General features: G+C 38.7%; 1 protein-coding gene across 10 annotated transcripts in view; it reads right to left on the reverse strand.

Moving 5' to 3' along the window:
- Positions 1-24,816, reverse strand: part of PCDH15 (protocadherin related 15) — a 370,883-nt gene that overhangs the window by 174,596 nt on the left and 171,471 nt on the right. For all 10 annotated transcript variants that reach the window (XM_062637927.1, XM_062637929.1, XM_062637924.1 and 7 more), the window contains 4 exons: positions 19,751-19,885; positions 18,488-18,637; positions 9,575-9,768; positions 3,138-3,270 (listed from right to left, as the gene is read on the reverse strand). In XM_062637927.1, coding sequence (XP_062493911.1) covers positions 3,138-3,270; positions 9,575-9,768; positions 18,488-18,637; positions 19,751-19,885 — 612 coding nt within the window. The remainder of the gene's footprint in view (positions 1-3,137; positions 3,271-9,574; positions 9,769-18,487; positions 18,638-19,750; positions 19,886-24,816) is intronic.

The following is a 24,816-nucleotide window of genomic DNA, read 5'->3' on the forward strand; positions in this document are numbered from 1 at the left end:
TGTACATGAGGAAAAAGCAATCTATAACTACTGTTTTCCTGATCAATTGCATAGTGACTTCATAAACTGTACACTGATTTTATGTTGCCTCCTTGTTCAGCACATAACTGGACCACGATAATGATCCTATTTGTTTTGCAGACTCCCAGAAAAAATCACTATTTACATATTTTAATTAATAATGGCTGGCAGAACATGAAGCATAAACTCCTCCCAGGCATGCAATAAACTCCTAGGGTTATTTACAAATTAGTACTGTGGAGATCATTTAATATTGCATTCCTTAATCTCAAATGTTGTTAATTAAAACACCAGTCACAATCAACTGGGTACATCATAAAATAAAGAATGGTGTAAGAAAAAATATAACCTTCCATCATCTCTATGAAATATTTTAATGGAAAAGAAAAATGTAAATTTTATTTTTAGAACATGTATTTTAAAGTCTTATTAGGCAAATTAGGCAAATTTAAAACAGCTGTATTTGCATTGACACTGGTGTTTTGAAGATATTCAGATTTGTCGACTCAGGAATATTTAAAATAAGTTGCTCACTCTCTCCCAGTTTTTGTAATCCTTATGCTGTACACAACACTAACAAAATATTATGAAGGGTCATAAAAGCATAACCTCTTAACCCTATGCATCAACAAAAACCTCAATACCTTAATTTCAAAACACTTGATGTATTGATAAGACTACTAATGAAAGAAAAAGTCAGTGTGAAAGTTTACACATGAAAACACTTGTTAAATATTTTAGGGCTGGTAATATTCCATAGTACCTATGGAACACAAGCAATACCTTAAGCTATTGTTAAAATTCCTCAAAAAAAAAAAAAAAAAAATGACTAATTGCTAAGTTTCTGTTTGCCTGGAAAAGACAGCACAAGAGTTCATAAGATTAAAATACTCAGTTTCTGATTTTTTAAAATGTTCCTTATTACACAGAGAATAAAAAAAAGGTGAAAACCAAAATCTACTCCACACAAAGTTCTTTAATACAGATGGATGTTTTAATGCAGAATGAGGCAGATGAACTTGCACAATAAAGACAATGCATCCATATTTCTGGTTCAGGACCACCAGCCCTACAAGAGGTATAGTCTTTGCCAGTTCCCTGAGATGAAGCCATGCATCTTTGTGATTTAACAATTAAGTATTTTTCATAAACAGAAATTGTCTACCTAAATTCAATCATTCATAGCATATTGGTAATACAAGATAAGTTTATATTGCAATAACAATAAGTAAAAGATAACATTTTCTACGCATTTCCAAAGCTCTTAAAACTAACTGATGCATCTCACTCTTTCCCAAACAAAGTAAATTGTCATTTCTGGGGATCTGGGGCATATAGCAAGAGAACATGTACTACTGCATCGTTAAAATGCTTACTAGAGACCGGGCTACAAGGATAGTAGCTGTTATGACCATTTTGCATCACCCCTGCCCTGCCTGTCATGAGCAGTCTTTTCCAGATTTATTCAGCATAATTTACCAAGGATCATTTGAAAAGGAAGACAAAATCTGGGTAAAATGCTTGGGGTTTAGCAAAACTTTAAAGCAGACAGATTATTTCAACAATGGGGTTCACTTTCTAACAACATCTAAATTTCATAAAATCCCTAAATACTAAAACCTGCTAATAGTTTTTGTGCCTCCAAAGATCACTTAGGCTTTCAGCCATAGATTCCACACCTGTCAAGTAAACACAAGTGTTTCTGCTTCTCAGCAAGCTCCTGGCTTGCATTACTCTTTGGGGGTTCTAAAACAAGCATCTCCCCTCCAGTGAGGAAAAGGTTTCTGAACAGCATGGCTCCAATTCTGAACTCATTGCAGGCATTAAAGACATAACACAAGTTAATTTTCAGCACTGAGTTAAATGAGTCATCCTCCCTCAGCACAGGTGACTGTACCAGTTTAACCATCCATAATAATCTTAATCTTCCATCATCAAACAATTTTAACAGAAATTTACCCATTCACCTGCATCAGTGACTCAATTAGAGTTCCTTTATTTCACATACTTTGGTTTAAATTTTTTTTTTTCTGTGCATTTACTGAATACACAAAACACAGAGCCATATGCTTCAGCTGCTCTAAACTAACCTAAATTCCACCAAGTTCAACATGTTTCAATAGAGCTACATTGACTTAAGGCAGATAAGACTTTGCTCTGTATGGTTTCTGTTTAGCTCAGGTATCTCAAATCAGGCATTTCCAGTCTTCCCCCTTTGAATGGCTTTGTGTGAAGTTTGAATAACTATGTTTACAGGAACCATGCTCAGGAGAGCATGCTGTACTGAGTTTGTTTTAGACTTGAGGACATAACTATTTGACAATAATCCCTCTCCTGATCAATCTGATCCCTCTCCCCAAACATCTAAAGAGTTGTAATTTATCTACCTATTTTGCACAGCTGGCTTTCCAGGCATATGGACAGAATGCAATGCGGCAAAAGCTTAGGAAACAGTAACTAAGCTAGCAGAAAGCTGGTAAGTTAATCATGCAACAGCCCGCAGAGAAGCAAGTGGGCTTGCAAACTATGTCAGTGCAGCATTATTTAAAAAGCAATACTGGACTAATGTGCTTTCACTGCTTCCACTAGCAGAGCTATATTGTGTGGTCAGCTGTACAGGGACCTTTGCTTTTTGTTAGCCTGTTAACAGCAGTTGTTACATACACCAAGGGGAGTAAATATCTTCAGATGCTTTTCAAATACAACAGGCTAAAGAAGGCTGAATGCCAAGAACCTTATTGAAATTCCATGTGAATTAGGTATGGCACGTTCTAAGCTCCTCTGGTTTGCTGGCAAATGTACATATAGAGATTTTAACATATGAAATCACAGGGCTTTCAAGTTTTAACCATTCATGGCATATATTTTCTTATGTACTTCAGTCCCATATGCAGCCTACAGTACCTTTCCAGGCACACTTAACACAAAAAAAGAACACACACAAATATCCAAGCAAACACTTTTCCTATATGATCCATGTAAAAGAGGCTATTTATTACAGCTAAATAATTTTCAATACTTAGAAACTGTCCTTTCCCCATGTATGCAAGGACTGGCTTCTGGCATTGGTACAAACAGAAGGAATGTGGTAAAGGCTTACAGGGAAACATCTCTACCTGCAGGTTTAACAAAATGGCTCCAGTTCTCATGGCCTCACTGACTTCAAGGCTGTACATCAGCTGGGGAAAGCGGGGAGGGCTCTGGTTGTTAGGTGGAAGGACCTCAATGTAAACAGTAGTAATAGAGCTCCTGAAATGTAAGAATTAAAAAAAAATAAAAAAAAAAAAATCAAAGTCAGTCGAAATCAATAAGTCAACAAACACAAGGCAAACAACAATGTATTTATGTATTTTATCCACTGTGTGTTCTCTGGCTCTAGCAATCTCCCCTTGCTCCTTTAAAAGCTTTAGAATGTATTTTTCATTCTGCATCAAAAATAAAGCAGGTTGCCACCTTAACAGAAGAAAAGCTAAATGATTACTTTAAAAGTAGCCTTAGCGTTCTTTAAAAAAACCCAAAGCAGCAAGATTTCAGTGCACACTCCACATACAAAAAAGATTCATAATCCCCCTGGTAATATTGTGTCCTCTAGAAGAGCGTGACAAATTCTGAGATGGTAACTCTGCCTGCCATGCACAATAGCCACCCCTGGGGGACCCCTGCTATTGTTCAGTTTGCTACCTTTCTTTGAAAGAGAAGGAACAGAAAATATTGATGAAAAAAATAATGCTGGGAGAAGACACAACTCTTTAATAGGCTACACCAATACTGAGGTTCACACAAATAAAATCTAACCCACTTCAATCTAGTGAGTCATGGCAGTACAGGAAACTATGAGAAAACCTGGCAAACCCTTCAACTGCACTGAACCCCTAACCCTGCAAGCAGCATTCCAGTTTGCAAGTTGAAGTTTCTTCAGCAAACGCTGACACTCAGTACACACCCTGCGAAGACTATGCTGTCGACATGCTTGCTATTCAGTTGCTCCAAACAGAGAAAGGGAGACAAGTCTCCCTGAAGTTGAAAACCATTAAAAATCTAGCTTAAAGGGACCTTTATCTTGCATCTTTGCTCATTTATCCCATCTGCCTTCTCTCCTGTATGTTAAACAGTACCCCTGCCCCAAAACAAAATCCCGAGGAGAGCAAGTATAACACAGGCACAGATTGCCCTTTGACAGAACTGGTAAACCTCAGGCTTTAGGGCTTCAGGAAAGACACTGCTTCAAGAACAAAGGGATTTGTCCCAAATTCTGTCCCCCCCACTTTTTTTTTAGGGGGTGGAGGTGTGGGTAGCGGAAGGGTGTAAAGGAGGGGAGGGAAGAGAGAAAAGAAAAACATGAACACACAATGAGATGCTTCTTGCACGGCTAGCAAACAGCGCATTTTTAGAGGTTCCTCCCAGAAATTACCAGATATCTTCTGTGGTAAATGACAGAATTATTACCAAAATGACACATCACTGATGGACATTTTTAATTAGCTGTACAGGATTCTGACCAAGCACGGTCGTCACTGTGTTACAAATGCTTCCCATTGCCCTTTGCCAGTGGGTTTTATAGCTCCATCCCACTGATTAGAGCTGCGCAGGCCATCACTTCCACAACACCATGACAGACAGCTGTGTTTTAGGGGCTGTGTCATGCAGTGTGCTGACCGTAAAGAACCATTGACATCCCCGTCCAGAAAGACAATTCCCACCCATACATAACTGCTGCAGAAGTAGCTGCTTCCCTAGGGCCACATCCACACATGCAGCCCACAAGGCAGGGATTAAACTCAGCCTGGGACACTCCATCGATAACAGCTCAGCCACACGTTTTGGCCAGCTTGGACACACACTGAATGTTGCTTTGCTGCTGCCTGCTTTGAACAGGAGACAGACGCATTTATCTATTGTACTGCATGGAGTACCAAGGGGTTTCTGTGAGAAGAAGCTGGGGCTCCCCAGGGTGGCCATGGCTGGTTTCAGCCATTTTAACAGGCCATGGCCAGGTACAGCCCAGCCTCACAGCCCCGGTAGTAGTGACTCTGGGGGAAAAGATTTAAGAAAGGGAAAACACACCAAATGGGAGAACAAATGGGAGGAAAAAAAAAGTGTGAGAAACAGCCCTGTGAGCACCAAGGAGGAGAAGAGGAGGCACTCCAGGCAGCAGAGAAGAGACTCCCTTGCAGCCCATGGGGACACCTCAGTGGGCCAGGGAAAGATGTGGGGAGGAAGGAGCAGCAGAGGGCCTGTATGAACTGACTGTAACCACCACTGACTGTGCTTCTCAGAGGTAGAGCAGTTGGGAATGAACGAATGAGGCTGGGAAAAAAAGGAGAGTTTGTGGAAGTTGCTGCTTTAGTTTTTATTTCTCAACATCTCACCGCTGATTGGCAAAAAGTTAAATTAATTTTCCTGAATTCAAGTTGGTTTTGCCTGTGATGGTAACTGGTAAAATGACCTCCCTGTCTTTATCTCAACCCACAAACTTTCTCACTTTATTTTCTCCCCATCCTATTGAGGAGGAAAAGTGAGAGAGCAGCTGGCCAAGGTCAACCCACCACTTATTAATAATATATACAAGTTGACTCTAACTGCTGTTAGACTTCAAGTTGACTTGAACTGCTCCACCCTGGCTACCAGCTAGTTGAGGGCATGGAAGAGATACTGTGGAAGCTACCCTTGCCACAGCCAAGTGTTTTTGGAGCAAGTGCAGGATTCTCATCCATCTACAAATATAGGAGATGAGGATCTTACTGCTTGGAACTTACATAATAGCCAGGTCCTTATTTGATTTAATCAAACTTCAAACAAATGCATAATTTGCACTGAAATGCATTAGTGAATGACTGAGACTTCCTATCTATCATATCCTTGGGCATTTAAGAAGCTGAATTTGCAGTTTATTGACTCAGTGAATATAAACAAAACCAGTGTAATCAGGGGAAGACAATTACAACTAAAGCTGATCAGTCTGTGTAAATTACCTCCTTATGAACTACAGCCAGTTACCTGTCTTCTTCTCTGTTTTAAAATACTCCTTCACATTCCACTAACCTTAATGATGTTCCACACTTACATCCTCGGAGTAAACAAAATACCATCATCAAATGCTCAACAACAGACACAATAAATTAACAGACAAAATATCACTTAAGCACTGGTGCTGCATATTTTCATGGGATAGCTGCTGTGTATGATATACACATCCAAATAGTTGCAGTTTAGTGTGCATTTTTCTTCCACTGATAAGTATTTAATAAAATATATTGTTATATACCACTTTCTTCCTCATCCTGCTATATCTTAATAATACCCAAGCTGATTTATTGTTTACCAAGCTCTAAAACAAAAAGAAAAAGGTTTCTGTTCACTACAAGAGTAAGCAATTTTTTTTCCAAATCTTTACACAAAGTAAAGCACTAGCAATCTGCAAACTAAAAGCACTATAATATTAAATGGCTACTTTTTCATTTCCAACCCGTTTTTGATTAGCACTTTGCAATTTTAGCCCAATCATTTTGTGTGTGTTATATACAGCCCATTTAGGTGGCTGGCAAAATCTACTTCGGCATGGGAAAGGAAAGGAGAAGAGCTAACCCTTTCTACGGCTGCAGTTGGTGTTTTAATGGTGCAGGGACAGGTTAATACCCTGAGAACAGAACAGAGCTCAGGAATTAAGCAGTGCTCACAACCTCCTATAAGCATGGAAATATGGCTTTTATTCTACACCAGCTAAATGGTAATGCAAGGAACACATGGTCAACAAGCCACTGAGACTGCATTCATGTCTCTCCTTTAACTCTGTGTGATTTCCACATACAACTATATTATTTAATGTATAACGAATATATTTATATACATAGACTAATATATCTTTGGACAAACGATATCTCTATATGCAACTCAAAAAGAAAGCATACTTTTCCACTATGCGGAATAATAATTTCATAATTGGGTAGTTTCTAGATTGGACTTCATCTAGCAGATGACTGTTGTCACTGACATGCTTCCATTGTATAGAAATCTGAGGTCAACGGTGAGAAGGTTTAGGTCTGAAATGAAATGGATTTGAGAACTATTCTCATTTATTTCAAGAACAGAAACTGATAATCACTATACGCTTAACTACACCTTCAGTTCTAAAAAACTAGACTTAAATATACTTAAGGTACTTAAGTGTATTTAAATATACCTTAATAACTGAAATTAATGGTGCTTGCTATATATAGAAACTTTAAGAATACTCAAAAAAAAATCTTGCCTTGTGCACAGTCAACAGCCAAGAATTTAATGAGTCATACCATGCAAAAAAACTACACGGAATGCATTGCGATTTAAATTTGTGCATACAAAGGCTAGAGAGCTACATTTCCTAGCCAGGTTTAGTAGTCTGGTCTTGCTTCATGCATAATCAAGGTGATAAATTCAAATCCAGCCAGTTAACACATTGTTTACAGTTAGCCTGATATGTCTTGCATCAGAACCCAAATTTGGGAAAAAATCCTTAATATTTCCAATTACATCCAAATACTTATTTTACAAGGCATACACCTTCCTGCCTGCTCAGATACATAATGGCTGGCTAGACCAAGCCCATTCCCAGAAGTCTCAAATACTGGTTACTGCCTCCAGGAAGGTGAATCACCTAACATAATGTGACAACTTTGCATTAGAAGCAGCAAGAATTTCATATAACCCCAACTGCGAGATACTAACCACCTCACAGCCAAAAGCAAGGCACTAAGGAGAAAAAAGAACAACAGTTTTAAGGATTTCAGAGCTGTAGCTCACATGATCTCTTCCTGATTTTTCTCTGCGTAAAATGACAAGAGCCTGCTTCAAGCACCTCCAGCTCATTTCTGGTTTTCCAGCCTTACAGACTAAGAAGGCAGCAAAAACTTTTTATCCAAATATTCCTTACCAGCTACTAAATCTGGTTGTTCACATTCTTGCTCCACAGCACCTTGCTGAAGTGCCAGTGTCCTTCCCACCTCTTTCCTCCCTCCTTCACAGACAAAGAACAGCTCTGGGCCCCAAATACAGGCCAGGCCGAACCCAGAGCCATTCGCCCAAGCTATGGGAATACTGCATAGATCAAGTGTTTTTTTGAACACATATTGAAAGCTATGAAGGAAATTACTTGGAATCCCATAAAAGGGGAGACAAGCAGAAATGACAAGAGAGGAGAGCTTTTCCACTTTTGAAGACTGCTGCAGTAAAGACATTTTCAGATGAGGAAGTACATGCTCCCAACATACATCATCAGAAGCATGTATTTTTAGACAATATAAAGATTTCTCAAACATAAAAGGAGCTGATAGCAATCAAAGCTGTATTGTAGGGGCTACTGCTGCTGGGGCCACACTGCTGGATTCTGAAGCTCTCTGAAGTGGCATTATTGATTTTTGTCCTCCACTTTAAAACTATGCTAGTACTATACAAAAGCAAGTACATAATAATCCACAATCCTCTCCTCAGCACTATTAACGGACTACTATCAGCTACACTAAGAGATGGCTTATCAAGAAAGCAAGCAAGAGGGGAAGGAGAAATAAATTCAGCCAGAAGACTATGTTCTCCAGTATTAGTTTTGTGAAACATCTAATAATCTGAATACTTCAGTTATTGGAAAACATAATTATAAAATATGAACACAACAGTATGAGCTGCTTTATTGGAGACATGATAGAAGCAGCAGGTCCTGAAAGAAAAGATGCTTTTGCGTTATTCCCCATTTGAAGAAAAGATAAAAGATTGTTTGAGATTTAAGTGCTGGAAACTACTGCCATCCTCTTTGGGCAATGAGGTTGTCACATTATCAATACCAGTCCAAGAAAATGAGAGCTGCTTTTATGCACACAACCCTCATCCCACCCTTACATTTATGCACAATTGCCATATGCAGAAAACAAACTCAAAAGAAGGAGATAAGTGGGACTTAATGCCTTTATCTTTTTTGAACACAAGAGCATCCTATTCCAACCATACTAAATGTGCAGGCTGCTCTTCCTTATCAGGTGGTAGTGAACAGAAATAATTCTGCTGATGGGAATTTAAGTCTTAGTGGGGGCGCTGCTCACGACTGGGACAGCTTGCCAAGTATGTCCGCAGCATGCCAAGTCTGGATGACATTGCACACCCCATAGCTGGAGAGAAGGTCTCCTGCTCAGCCCCAGACTGTTTGGGATCCTTTCTGCATCACAGCAAGCTGCATTCTGAACAAAAAGCATCTCCCTTCTCACTTGCTTTCTTCCTTACATCCCTTCACTTCAATTTCTTTTAAGAAATGGGCATGCACAATGACAGCAGAACATGTCAACTTAAAACACCCAGACCATTACAAGTAAATTAAACAATGAAAACTGCATACCGTAAGGAAAATATAAATAAGGAACAAAAAGTGAAAGACTTCTAATATGAAATTTTTCCAAAATGTGATCCTTATACCAAACACAACATACTGAATTATGATTCAGTGCAGATTTATAGACATAAGTGTGTGCCACACTTCTTACGTGCTGCTAAGCATTGATTAAAACATTAGTTTCATTATAAGATGAATTACCTTCTCTGTGCAGGAGGAGCACTATCAGATGCTTTTACAGTGAGAGCATAGGATTGCCCCACTGACAATACAACTCCTGGAGCAATGGTGATAAGGCCTGTTCGGTCATTGATGACGAAGTCTCCCTTATCCCCAGCCAAAATTTCATATACTATTTGTCCATTGGGTCCCTCGTCTGCATCTACAGCGGTGAGCTGCAATTAAAAACCAGAATGTCAGCATGCATGGTCCAGTGTTGTAGTTTAATAGGTTTTTGTAAGGCAACCCAGTAGGGGTAGGGGAAATAGAGGGGAAAATTGAACACCTGTAACATGCAGTAATTTCTAACTACTGTATGACAAGGATACAATTTAAATAAAAGATAATAGGTTTAGAAACATCATGAAGCAGAGAAAAACTGCTTACCTAAAATTGCAAGCAAATTATTTTAAGAAAGATATGAATTATGAAAGCTAAGTAAGACCAAACTTATTCTCTGTGGACTTAAACTTATAAGACTTCCTACAAAGGGGGAAGAGGGAGAGGGAAGAAGATAGTTATTGTGTTGAAAGTATAACAAGAGGATTGTATTTAAATATTGAAAGTTCTCACTTTCTCTCTACAATCTTCAAACTGTCAGTCTTGTTTCTGCAGGAAATTCTAACATCTAGGGCTTATATTACAAGCCCCCAGTGTGGAGGACTGGAGAACAATGTCTGTATCACTCATCTGTGTATGTACCATAAAGGAAGCCACGTGGAAGGGAAATAGCAGCTTTCTCATATGAATACACACCTAGGAAACACAACCATGCACATGACAAATGTGTAAGGTTCTTTTGACATGGGAACATGACACTGCCTACCTGAAAGGCTGTGCTTGTGGAATCTCTACACAGTCTATCTACCAGGACTGTGACTATTCTTGCTTATAGTGTTTCTTTTATATAAGTGTATAATTTTGATTCTAAGCATGAGAAAAATCTAAGGCCTAATATTTTAGACCCATATTACAATGATAAATATAATGAAATGAGTGGGTTCTTATTCTGCCCTGGGAAAGGCAATGGGTTTATCCCACTTCTGTAGGGTGCCATGCTAAAATAAATATTTACACATACAGACAGAAAATATGGCTCAGTGATCATATTTGTTTGCTTTTAGCCAACTGCCAAGTAGCAATGACTCCGACTGATGCACCATAGAGCAAGTAACTAGAAATCTGAGATTTCAAATCAGACCTCTGCTGTGACAATCAGAAATATACATTCATGCCTCAGTCATGCTGGGTGACAGTCCCATGTCCTAGCTAAGCCCTTTCACCTCTTGTTTTAACTTACACATATAGAGAATAACACAGGTTATTCTATATACAATCTATAATCACACAGCAAACTGCTCACAGTGCCTATCACTTGACCTGTATTACTACAGTTAAAATTGCATCTTAATTATCACCATGCTCAGAAAACACAAAAAGAACACAGCATTTTGTTACATTTAGGGCTTAGTCACCAAAGTACCACCGAACTATACCAGTACCTCTGGATTTTCTAAGGTGAATTTCTTCTTCCCATAGAAGTTATTTGGCTTATACCCACTCTGATTTCTCAGTTAGCTCTTAATTTCTTATAATTATACATTACACCTCAAAAAGCACACAGGGTAATAAAAGTGGTATGAGTAGTACTTGAACATCTAGGAGGCCACAGCTGCAGCAGGCAGTGGAAGCACTGTCTGTGCACCCAGCTGCCTAGTACCAAGAGCAGACAAGTGGAAATGACAGTGAACAATGGTACAACGGGGTGCTGCTGCTCTCAGCTGCAGCTAAGGAAGTCTGAGGTGAGAAATGGCAAAGGGCACCAGCAGGTACAGCAGCAGAGCCCCCTGGGGTATGAAACCAGTCAGAAATCCCAGCCAAGGAACGATTCCCTGCAGGGCTCCTAAAGTGAGTATGAAAAAAATAATAGACTTGTAGCTTCTTGAAAGGTCTCTGCTGGCCTCTCTGCTTTAGCTTTCTTGACACACTCATGCCGGTGGGCTTTATTGCATATAGCATTGCAAGTTCAGGATTTAAGTATAACACACACTGACAGAAAACGCTAGCAACAACTGCAAAGCTAAAAGCAGGATCAACAGACATTATCTCAGCCAGGGCCAGCAAACACAGCAGGCTAAATGTTTGCCTGCTAGACACCTTTTTCTCATCCCCGTGACACTCTCAAAGTCACACTGCATTGCAAACGGGTAGAAGAACTCACTGAGGTCCGCTATATGAGCATATAATGTAATCTATTAATCAAAATAGCATCACACTAAACCTTCAGCAGGTCACAGCCTTTCAGAGCAATACCTTCAACTTTCAAACCACCTTTGCCCAAGGATAGCTAAAAAACTGGAAGAGCAGAAACTAAACCTTGCTCTCTTTTTGAGAACATATCCACCTCATCCTGTATTTTGAAATTCTAAAAAAGTAATTCTATGAAGACTACACTTTTGGAACATTCTTTGCATTCCACCCATGTGATATCTTGATCTATATATGCATCTTAATATCTTAACTTGCAATGGTCCATCTGAACACACCAAAACTCAGATTTTCTGCACCCTCATAGGGTTTAGAAATTAAACCCCTCTCAAACTCAGTTTCTTTAATCGCTTTTTCTATCATTTCTATACACGACCAGATGTATTCATTAATCTTGCAAAAAGTAACTATCAAACTAAATGACAGAGTTAAGAAAAGTGTGGTAATAACCTCTCCTGAACTTCAGAAGTAACACACACAAAAAGATAAATAAAGGCTTTTACACAAAATACAGGGTCCTAAGTATTTAATGACAGGATTTGGAACAAGGCCAGCTCTTACTGTGACAACATGAAAAAGGAAATTAATTGACTACACAAGTATATAGATTAATAAGGTTAATTAAAATTACAAATAACAAATGCCTGAAAAGATAAATGACTTGAATAATGTTTTGGGGGCAAAACCAGGACTCAAAACCAGAATTAGACAGAATTAAAGTTTAACAGCTGCCATAATACATGAGTCTATAAATTCCATCTCCAGCTGTCCCAGAATCATAGAGCTTCACAGTTAACAAGATTTGAGAAATACGGTCTAAAATATATGGAAAGAAACACAAAACAAGATTTATTTTACTTTCCTAAGAAACACTGTATTCAGTTCTGGGCTCCTCTTTACAAGAGAGAAATTGAGTTGCTGGAGCAGGTCAAGAGAAGGGCAACAAAACTGGTGAAGGGCCTAGAACACAAGCCTTATGAGGAATGGCTGAAGGAACTGGGGTTGTTTAGTTTGGAGAAGAAAAGGCTCATGTGGGACCTTATCACTCTCTACAGCTACCTGAAAGGAGGAAGGAATGAGGAGGTGGTTGGTCTCTTTTCCCAAGTAAAAAGGGATACGACAAGAGAAAATGGTCTCAGGCTGCACCAGGGGAAGTTTAGATTGGATATTATGAAAAGTTTCTTCACAGAGGGGTAATCAGGCATTGGAACAGCCTGCTCACGGCAGTGGTGGAATCACTGTCCGTGGAAGTATTCAAAAACCATGTAGATGAGGACCTCAGTGACATGGTTTAGTGGTGGCCATGGCAGTCCTGTGGGAATGGTTGGACTTGATGATATTAAAGGTCTTTTACCACCTAGTTGATTCTATGATTCAATGTATTGAAAGTTTTGTGAAATAGGTGTATATTATGCTGCAGCAAGAAGTGGCTTTCCTGGAAGGAAAAAAGGACTTACAACGATGCCTGACAGCTTACAATGCCACACTCTTCGTCACTATATAGGCTTTCTTCGGACTCTATACTTGGAAAAACCTGGGCTTCACCTTTTGACCTGCAACACTTCCACAGTAACACTTTAAGTGAGCTTGCCCTGAGCAGATAAAGAGATTACTAACCTTTCCAGTAGCCCTGCATTTTTCAAGAAATTAAATGTTCAACAATGTTGGTATGACTTGTACTGACCTAAAGTGAATTCTGCAGAAACTATGAGTCATGGCAGGTCACCTCTCAACAGCTGTCATCAAAATGAGTGCTACAGTCAACTGAGTGCAAGGCTCCAGAGCACATTCAGTATGCATTTATGTTGTATAACAGTGTTGAGGAAACAGTATAGTTGCTCTCCAGAGCAGCACACCAGTGAAAATCACTGGGCTGCCAGAACTTAGATGGCAACCCTCCTCATCCTTCTATGGCTCAGCAGTACAGTTCAGCTATTTGTTGCGCTAGGAAAAGCAGTAATGAGTTCCTATGTGTGAGGAGCACACAGGAAGATGATGAAAATATTCCTGAACTTGAGCCAACAAAACATAACACTAAAAGCAGGTCAAAACACTTCAATATCTTCTTCAGACACTAGGTCTTTGTCCGTTACTTTTACCTGTATATAGGTATATTTATTGAGAAATGCAAACATAAGCCAGTTTTGTTTTCTGTTTCTGCTAATAATGTTTACTTTGTAGATGGAAATTAATATGGCGATGGACTGAAGGCAAAGCGCTGTAAATAACCACATAAATAAAACATTAGGTTTGGTTTGCAGATGACTATTACAAAGATTTCCTCTAAATTCTGTGGATTTTCTCTAAGTTCTGTGGTTTTATAGCAAGATGCATTTTTAACAGCTGTATGCAGCTGTATCAGCATATGTTTAAAAGCTGCATGAGCATATGCCAGGCTGCAAATACCCAAACATGTCTCTAATACATAATTTAGCATGTGTCTGTATGCAAGGATGGCTTCAGTTACCTGTGCACAAGTGCGGGGAATGAAAAGAAACTGTTTAAAAGAGACAAAGTGACCCAGCACTGAGAAGCTGCATTTGAGGTAACGGCAAAACAGTCCCAGAGGAGGCATTTATTTAATGGCTCTAGATAATTTTTTTCCTGTGTACAATTTAAAGTACTCTTACTGCTCAAGACTAATTCTAACTGCAAGCAAGACAAAGGGGTAGAAACTTTACTGCCTGCAGTTTTACTACCTTTTATCATTTTGCTTTCATTTCTGACCTCCAGCACAATGGTTGTCTATGCTGTGAAGTGGGAAATTGAATGCGCTTTGTAACCAAGATCTGGGGCAGGACCTCCAATTTAACTTGCACTGGTCATCTTAGGCAGAATTGTTTCAGCTCGCACAAGATGAACAAACAGGTAATGCACTAATACACAGCAAAGCTTATTTTCCATTTTTAATCATGTCGTTATTTAGTTGTTCTTATAAGAGAGCCCTTGAACATCAGTCGTAGCCATATAGGAAACTAGGCAGAAATTAAGATACACAGATAAATTAAAATAGGTTATTTTTGTTTCATAAATTTAAAGCGGAGTGAGAACAGCATATACTTCTTAAGGCTAGTTCACAAGTTATTCTGTAAAGAGAACATATACAAAACCAGAATGGATTTAAATTATTTATGTGAAATATTTTTGCATTATTATTGCATACTCCAACCATCAATGTGTAAGAAGTTCAAATACCTGAATTGCAGGAAGAAAATATTAATAGGAAAGTGGAAATCAGGGCATAAAAATTATAATAATAATATAAAGAAGATGGAATTGAGTACTTTAATAGGTTTAATATTCATCAGTCTATCTTGTGGTAATTATTATTTACCACACATTTAACTGATTTAAATTGCAGATATATCAGTCATCTATTTTCTTTCTTGGGGAGCACAATAAAATACCTATAAAAGCAGAAGGAAAAATCAGGTAATTCTCAAGCTGAAAGAGACAGAGTATACAGACATTTGAACTTAACTGAAAAGGTACTCTTCTCAACCAAGGCCTCAATCTCACAAGTACTCAGAGTAGGCAACTGAAATAAGAACTTCCCAAAGCAGTTGTTTTCAGCACCCCAATGGTACTGCATTAGTGCCTGCTCAAGTCAGGAAGCAGGTATTTCATGCTGCATGCTGTATCCTCAGAAAACGGAGGGATATCATTCCTATAAAGGCAACAAGCTCATTGTGGTTATCATGATAACCAGCAGCTTTGTGAAAAATAAACAAGCCATGCAAAGCTGCAGCTAACACATACAACTGGAAGGCAAAAGGTAGATTAGCCACCACCAGGCTCCCAGATGAAACCAGTGCAACTCAGTAGCACACAAGTTAGTTTCCACTGTTTGCTCACTGAAAGGCAACAGCAAAAAGAGGGGAATACCTTGCTCTAAAAAAGTACATATATACTGGGTATTTGCAGATGTTCATGCGACTGCACTCAGAAAAAAATAAAAATAAAAAATCATGATCCCTTATTACCCTCAGGATAATAAAAGCAAAGTGGCAACTGTGTGAGAGCACACTGCTATACCAGAAACTTGCATTTTTTTAGAAAGATTACGTGCTTCATAAAAGAAATACTTTCTTGACCATCTCTGAAAACAGGTCTGAGTAGAAAGTGCAAGTCATTGCTTAAATGTATATGACTATGAGATTGGACAGATTAACTGAGGTCAGTGTTCTTTTTCTAACTTACTTTCTCTGATTACAGAAAGTCTTTTTTACAGACCAATCATATCTGACCTGTGTCATCTCCCTCTGGGAACTTTCAGAGCTGATTGTCAGCTCACCCCAGACAATCTCAAATGATTCTTAAACAAATTATGAGATAGGGGTACAAGATTAATTTGTTCCACATACAGAAAGCAAACTAAATTTATCATCCGAATCACTGTATTAGCAGTTAAGAAGGGGGAAAAAATAGTCTATTTTCCATTTGGGAAGATATTTATTTATAAAACTGAAGCAAACAGTGATCAGGCAGCACATACCTACCTTCCTGGCCTAAGGAAACCCATGGGTACTTGTGGCACCACAGAATGGTGGCTACTCATAACTCCAGAAACCAAATCCCATTTCTCATACTCCTGTAACACTGAATGAAAGACTTGGTGCTTGCAGCCCAGGCAAAAGAACAAGGTAAGCAACCTCCCAAATACTCCAGCAGCCTAAAAATCAGTATTACTGGCATTATCACAGTATGCAGAAATCTGAAGATGACTCTTAGGTTTTTCTGTCAGTTTATAAAATCAGATAATCTTGTGACGTAAGATTAGTTGAAAACAACCCCTCTTCTAAAACAGACAGAATTTTCTACTCTCCGTCTCTGACCACATTATAAACTCACATATTCTGAAAGTAACCACGTGCTGACCAAACACATACAGACAGATTTGTGGAGGAGGCAAAAAACTCCTTCTCAGAACTCTCATGTTTTCTGAGAGAATATTAATTTTTAGCAAAGGCAAGATTAAGGCCTGACTTTCTCTACTAATTTCCAACTTCACAATGTTATTCTAGAAGGTACCTGTTCCAGATCTACTTCAGGCATTAGCTAAGTTAAAATGCTCTGATGATATTTGCATCTAGACTTTTCTTCGGCTGATTTCTGCCCTTTCAATTTTTGGTCCTTGCAATGTTTCTAATCTGCATAATTTCATTGATCTGTCTGAAGGTTTTTATAATGACAAGCAGTCACTCAGCATCAGTGCAGGAATGCAAAAGGTAACTGCGGCAACGAGCGCTGGAGGAACAGCAACATAATGGTATCTCAGACCAAACCTGCTCACAAAGTAATTTGTGTCTCCACTAAGCTAAGATGGCAAAGGCTACTCCAGATGGCCTTGAAGAGCCGCCCCCTTGCTTTTCCCCAGAAGGAACAGTTTACTAAGGAATTTGTAATTTTGTTCTTTGCACGCCTTCAGTCTGAAAATACTTGCAGTTGAAACACCAGGAAGTGTGCACATTCCCTTTGCACACAGAAATACTTTAGCACTGCAGCTGTTTTAGAAAAGCATAGTCACTGCTCTACTTTCTCCTAAGTATCATAAACAAAACACAGGCAGCTCATAGCATCTTTAAGGCCAACTTTTTATACGTTACAATCTCATCTAGTAGCATCTTTTGCCTTGTTTCCTGGCAGATGTACCTTCAAGAGGAAAAACCATTTAGATACTCAAATACTTTAAACCCATAGCACCTCCTTTTCCTTTGTGCAACCAAGGCCATGTGACAATGCTAATGACTTATTTTTGGACTAGACTGCTTATGTTTCAAGATAAATAAAAAATAAAAAATTCAGCACTGTATATATCTCTGTACCTTAAATATCAAGTAAATGTTATTTACTTGCAAAATCCACATGTTTATACAGGGAGATAAGAGTTTTATGAGATATCAGAAATACAGCTCCTCATGTCAAACCTTATACACCTAATTATATTACGGAAAATTATACTTTAAGTCAGCTGATGAGGGTGTTTTTTCACCCAGTATTCCCACTGCCTTATACCATCCTTGAATGCCAACCTCCAGGAACAGCATCTTGTCTTCTCATTCATCTAGTCTAGAAGCCCTCAGGAGTATGGCAGAGATCTTAGAAGAGTTACAACCCAAAATTCTTTTTCAAATTATTCCAGTGCAACCAGATTCACCTCCAGTCTGTGATATAAATCAGTGCTTGCAGACTTTAATTAAAACTGTTCTTCTCTCTGGGCCTCTGAAAAAGGTGCTCAACACACATTTTTCACTGCTCATTTGCTATACAACCAGCCAACTTAGGCTTCTGTAAAAACCAGTTTTGTGACATGGTAAAACATTTCTGGTTATGTTCTACTGAACTGTTCACCTGCGTTTCCAAAAGTTTTTTGGAATTTTATTTCAATATCTTGCTTTTTCTTTCGAGATTCTTTGGATGAAAAGGTTTTGTGAAACTTCAGATGGACAGCCTGAACAGGCCTATCATTTAGTATTTAGCAACTTTTTAATAGATATGCAAGTAACAAAGTGGATGGAGATACACAAACTGTATTTCTAGCTGTTTTCAATGCATTTCCAATTTGAACTAAGACCACAGTCTACCGCTAACAAGTGAGTTAAAGCTAATAAAAAGACCTGAAATTACCTTTATAATGCCTTCCCCAGGCCTCATATCTGTATAAATCTTGACATTGTATGATATATTGGAGAAGGTTGGGGAATTGTCATTTGCATCAACCACCAGGATATTGACTGTCACTGGGATACTCTCCTGTACACCATCAGAAGCTGTCATCTTCAGGGTAAAAAAATAAAGCAGAACAGGAACATAATTTAATGGTGTGCTCTTAACATAATCCCAACTATGCAAAAATACAGTATGACAACTAAAAGCACTTCATTTTTCATTTTTATCTTCAATTACAGGAGGCACCAGCTAAGCCTGAGCTTGCAGTATGCAAGACTCGGGGCAAAAGCAAAACAGAACAATGCCTTTAAAACATACTTTGTCAGATCAGCAAGAGCAATGAGAGTGAATAAAACTGTTTCGCAGGATTAGCTCCAGAATCTATGCTGCAGTCCATTGCTGGAAGGGCAGAGGCTGTCCCCAGCTGTGCTGAACACCCTCAAGGAGCAGGGCCTGGCCACAACAGCTCACAAACCTATCTAACACTGCAATTCCCACCTGGTCACACACAGGAGCTGCTATACATATATTAAACTCCAAAGACAGCATTTTAAGGTGGGACTTAACCGAAGGCCTCCTTACTCCACAAAGGAAATCTGAGCTCTCCTTTCAAATGCTAAATGGACAGAAAATGCCTTAACTGGGAACCCCTGGAGAGGAAAGGGGCTTCCCTATAGCACATTTGCAAATTACTTTAAGGCTGTTAAGACGCTTACTGAGAGCACAGCAAATGCCTGAGGGAGTATTAAGTCCATTTAAACCTTTTTTTTTTTTTGCTTTTTTCCTTTTTTTTTTTAAGGCTTTTTCTGTTAGCCTACTTTATTTTTGGACTAAAATAAAATGGAAAGGTGTCACACCTTCCTAGCTCCAAGGGCCAAGAGAAGAAAAGGCAAAGGTAGCTTCAAAGACCATGCCAGGTACAAAGGAGAAGGGTCAGACTGGTATGGGAGGGTGTTGAGGAGCAGTGTACAAGACTGGGATCATGGAGATGATGCTGGTAGGGGGATCTCAAATTTTACTATCAAACCAAACACTTGCATTTTGGAAGAGAACAATACCCAAGATATCAACTCCCCAGGCCCCTGGTATTGCTGCTGCTCATCGTTCACTGTTTTTCTTCTTCTGTGCCATTTTAATTATCTACAGTGATGATATAACTAATGATTTTTCAACACTTGCTCTGAACAATGCCCAATGTGCCTTGAAATAAATTTAGCTTACCGAGAAGGTGTAAAGTTGCTGGACTTCTCTGTCAACAGGCTGCAGCAAGGTGAGGTAGCGGGTGATGCCACTCTGAGTCACAGTGAAAAACGTATTGTAATCATTCAGAAAGAGATGGAGCTGGGGATCCTTGGTCTTGAAATAATATTAAAAAAAGAGTATTTTATTATAAATTCATATATATCATTAAGTTTCCAATTACTCAGAGCAAGTGCTTATTTTAGTTGAAATTTATATAAGCAGAAAGTACAAATAACATGACGAACTGAATCTACAAAACTGTTAAAAACTCTTCAAACATGGACAGTAGGATTGAGTGCGCCCTCAGCAAGTTTGCCGATGACACCAAGCTGTGTGGTTCAGTTGATACCCTGGAGGGAAGGAATGCCATCCAGAGGGACCTTGACACACTTGTGAGGTGGGCTGAGGCCAACCTCATGAAGTGTAACCATGCCGAGTGCAAGGTCCTACACCTGGGTCAGAGCAATCCCAGGCACAGCTACAGGTTGGGCAGAGAAGAGATTCAGAGCAGCCCTGCGGAGGAGGACTTGGGGGTGTTGACTGCTGAGAAAATGAACATGAGCCGGCTTCAGTGTGCGCTCGCAGCTCAGAAAGCCAACCGTATCTTGGGCTGCATCAAAAGGAGTGTGACCAGCAGGTAGAAGGAGGTGATCCTGCCCCTCTACTCTGCTCTTGTGAGACCTCACCTGGTCTTGTGTGCAGTTCTGGTGTCCTCAACATAAAAAGGACATGGAAATGTTGGAACAAGTCCAGAGCAGGGCCACGAGGATGATCGGGGTACTGGAGCACCCCCTGTATGAAGACAGGCTGAGAAAGTTGGGGCTGTTCAGCCTGGAGAAGGCTGCGTGGAGACCTCATAGCAGCCTTCCAGTATCTGAAGGGGGCCTATAGGGATTCTGGGGAGGGACTCTTCATTAGGGACTGTAGTGATAGGACAAGGGGTAATGGGTTCAAACTTAAATAAGGGAAGTTTAGAGTGGATGTAAGGAGGAAGTTCTTTACTGTAAGGCTGGTGAGGCACTGGAATGGGTTGCCCAGGGAAGCTGTGAATGCTCCATCCCTGGTGGTGCTCAAGGCCAGGTTGGACAGAGCTTTGGGTGACATGGTTTAGTGCAAGGTGTCCCTGCCCATGGCAGGGGGGTTGGAACTAGATTATCTTAAGGTCCTTTCCAACCCTAACTATTCTATGATTCTATGATTTTAAGCGTATAAAATAACACTTATCTAAAAATCTAATCTTCTTGATGAAAAATGTATTAAAAATACACTCTAACCTACAGAGTAAGTAAATCTAATGGCAAATGGATGCCTGTATCTGCTAGTTTAAATTATACCATTTTTTCATCAAAGCAATCATTTTTAAGCCAAATATAACTTGCCAATATAAGAAACCAGATTCAAGCATTGGTCTTCGACCATATTAAAAACAAAACAAACTTATCTTAATTAATGGAGCAATAAAACAGTTGAGTTGATGCAATGAAAAAAAATAATCATATGTGTTAAAGCATATCTCTAAATAGATGCTGTTCAGAGACTCTCTTTATGTGTCAAAAAGAATCCAGATAAATTGATGCAGAATTTGTAGAATTATGAATCTCTCAAATGATCAGGTGAAAAACATAGTAAGCCAACTGTGATAAAATTTTCAATAGTAAGTAACAATTTAAAGTAAGGAGAAAAAAAAAAAAAACAAAGAACCAAACGAAAAACAAATCAAGGCATTGTAAATTTTCTACTCATGAATTCTCTAGGTGGCCTGCTGGGAATACAGGTTTCAAGTCTGGATTTCAAGTAACAAAAGTGTTGTACATGTGTTGGTGAGCACCAAAAGCGGTGCTGCAGTTCTAATGCTGCGTGCAAAACAATGTGACAACATAAAGAAAGGGTAATGCTTTGTGAGATATCCTGAGCAACCACTCAGGAACTCATCCTTCCATTTCTATCCTCTCTCCTACCATGGTTGGCAGATTATAAGAGTATGGGGAAGAAGAATGAAATGTTGTCCAGGGAAAAAAACTGAGATTAATTTGTGGCCAAATGGAATTTCAGCTAACAAAGAATGGGAGGAATGTTTCTGCCACGGACAGAATCAGAAGTTATTACTGTATTTACAGAAAACAGAGTAGATTAATTAAAGTCCAGAACTTCAAGCCAGTTTCTTCCAATGAAAACTTAACCAGAGTGATATAAAGCTGCAAAATGGACTTCCTACCTTTTGTCCTTACCCTGTAGTCTGCTGGATGCCAGCACAGAGCAGGCAAAAAAAGAGGGTTTAAGTTCTGTATGGCCTGGTAGTTCTGAAAAGCCCTCAAACTCATTTATTTGAGACGTCTGTGTTGTTGAAATGACAGAAATGTGAATGGTGACCAGGATGAAATATTTCAACGTCTTCTCCCACTTCTTTAAAGACGCTATTGAGTTATTAAACTAATTAGACTGCAAGGGTCACATTACATTACATTTAAATTTCAAAATAAGCTACATTACCTTTTATTGCCTACAGTATTCCAACCAGCCTTTCTGTGCCCTGGTAACCTGTAATCTGGTTAATTTAACCTGACTTAATGTGTTACTCTCTGTCATTAGTTATTTAGTTTCTTTCTGTTATATGAGGTGAGGTTACAAATGAGGAATGCAAATGTGATTGGGCAAAAGACAAAAGGCTGGGAGACAAGTCCTATAAAAACTGTTTTGAACTGCCTCAAATAATGTGAAGATGAGGAATCAGAGGACTAGTACCATGAATAAAACATAATAGAGAACCCAGCGGCTGCACAAGGCATAACTTGAAAAGTATTTTTAACAGCTATTTTCCAACGCAATTCTACAGAACCTGTCTCTGGTAGGGGACGCAGTGCAATCAGAAATAGCTGAATTCAACAAATTCTCCAAAAAGTAGCATTTCATTCTTCTCTGAACATTTCCTTAACCTGAATCCAAAATGCTTCTAGAAGGTTAACTCTTACATGAGGAAAAAAATTCTTTACAATGAGGATGGCAAAATACCGAAACAGGTTGCTCTGAGAGGTGGTAGCTGTGCCATCCCCAGAGACATTCAAGGCCAGGCTGGATGTGGTTCTGGGCAACCTGATCCAGTTGAAGATGTCCCTGCTCATTGCAAGGGGGTTGGGCTAGATGACCTTTGAAGGTCCTTTCCAACCCAAACTATTCTATGATTTCATTATTATTGTCATTCCTACATAATTAAAAAAGGAAAACAGACCACTAGAAAGTTAACCAATCCCTACAGTATAGCAGGCATAAACATTGGAGCTAACACTAACATGTGCTAAAGTGTCATAATGAACAACTATGAGGATAGATTAGTACAACAGAAGGAGAAAGAGAAACTTATTTTAGCAATCCAAAATACTCTAAAGCACACATTATGGAAGGCTGAGATTATACTATTTAAATGAGAAACCATTTCAGTTGCTGAAAGCTATGTGAAAGAAATATCAAAGTGTTCCAAATGAGTGGTTTCTTATTGCCTAAAGCTTTGCTGCAACTATGCCAGCTTTCAGTAAAATTAAAATTCATTTTTCTTCTAGCAGTGGAAATGGCACTCTCTCTTTTCCACGAAAAATTACAGAAGGTAATTGCCAATAATTGTTCACTTTGTAGACACTACAAAGTCAGTCAAAAATTTAATTTACAAAACCCCTGGTTAGTTGTTACAGTTCTTGCTTCTCATGCCATTTTGAACACTAATAAACAGTATTTTTTCTTAATTTGTTCTTGAGAAAAAATCAGTGATGGAGATTCCATACACTCCACAAGCAATCTATACTATCTCTCAGTTATTCTTGTATTAGAAATTTTATCCTAATGTGTATGTTAAATGGTCTTTCCTGCAATTAATGCCTGTTTCTACTACCTTCCATGCATGTTGGACACACAAAACAATTTATTTTCTTAATTTTGGCATTGTTATGCTTTTACATTCTTATCGCAGAGTATGCTGAGAGTCTATTCAACTTAACCAAACATTTTATGTTGCGGATCCTGTGAGAGAACACAATCCACCTATGCTGCCAACAGTATTTCCAATACTTTAATTTTTCAAACTAGCATTTTATTTTTGAGGCTTGGACTTAAACACTATGGTTTCTGACTACATTAATGGGTCAGTAGACTAGCTTATATCTGTTAAATTCTTTAGCATACAATTTTACGTAGAAAATCAGAATCCACACAAGAGAAGATACATGCAATCTGCAAAGACCATTTCAAGGACACAGTTCAAACCTGATAGGGTTCACATGCTTCAAACCAACTAGTAATTATATCTTAAATTAAAAAAAAACCAATGCAACAACTTCTTGTTGCATTTAAGATTTCTATAAGGATATGTAATTATTTAATCAGCATAAAGCAGCCACATCATAACCACAGTACAACTTTATACCATAAATGAATTTGGTATAATGTGTTTTAAGGGCTCTTTGCAGGCTTTTCAAAACAAGGAACGTTCCCAGTCTCAAATCCTGGCAGGGCAGAGAAGAATGAAACTGCATAATTAAAACAAAAAAGAAATTTTGCAAACATATTACCAAATACCTACAGGAATGGTACCTGGGGCAACCTACAAAATAAAACAGGATAAAAAATGAATATAGGAAACACAAACCTGATATTGATGGACATCATAAAAACAGTACATTGAAAGAAAAAAATAATGGTTACAAACAAAAATACAACAAAATGAGATAAGCATGTGCTCCAACGCACTCATAATATAAACCAAACCCTAGGTTTGAATTGCTCTACTTGAAATTCTCTGGAGAAGTTTGTAAGCTTGTGCGGATGTTAATGTTACATTTCTGCTGCTTCTTTCCTCCCACAGGGGCTTACAAACTCTTTCTAAAGCCAATGGTTTTCTACATTTTACTAAGATTAAACCAATATTAAATGATATTGTCAAGAACAAATAGACAATGACACTTATTCTGCATATGTTTCAACATCCCCGAGGACTTTTTAGTGGATGTATATTTGGCTGTTAAATTCTCCAGGGTAGACAGAACAAACTCCAAGAGTAT

This window comes from Pezoporus occidentalis, unplaced genomic scaffold (genome assembly GCF_034315485.1).
Source record: "Pezoporus occidentalis ecotype Australia unplaced genomic scaffold, CSIRO_AGI_Poc_V1 ctg54, whole genome shotgun sequence".
In the NCBI taxonomy this organism is placed as follows: domain Eukaryota; kingdom Metazoa; phylum Chordata; class Aves; order Psittaciformes; family Psittacidae; genus Pezoporus; species Pezoporus occidentalis.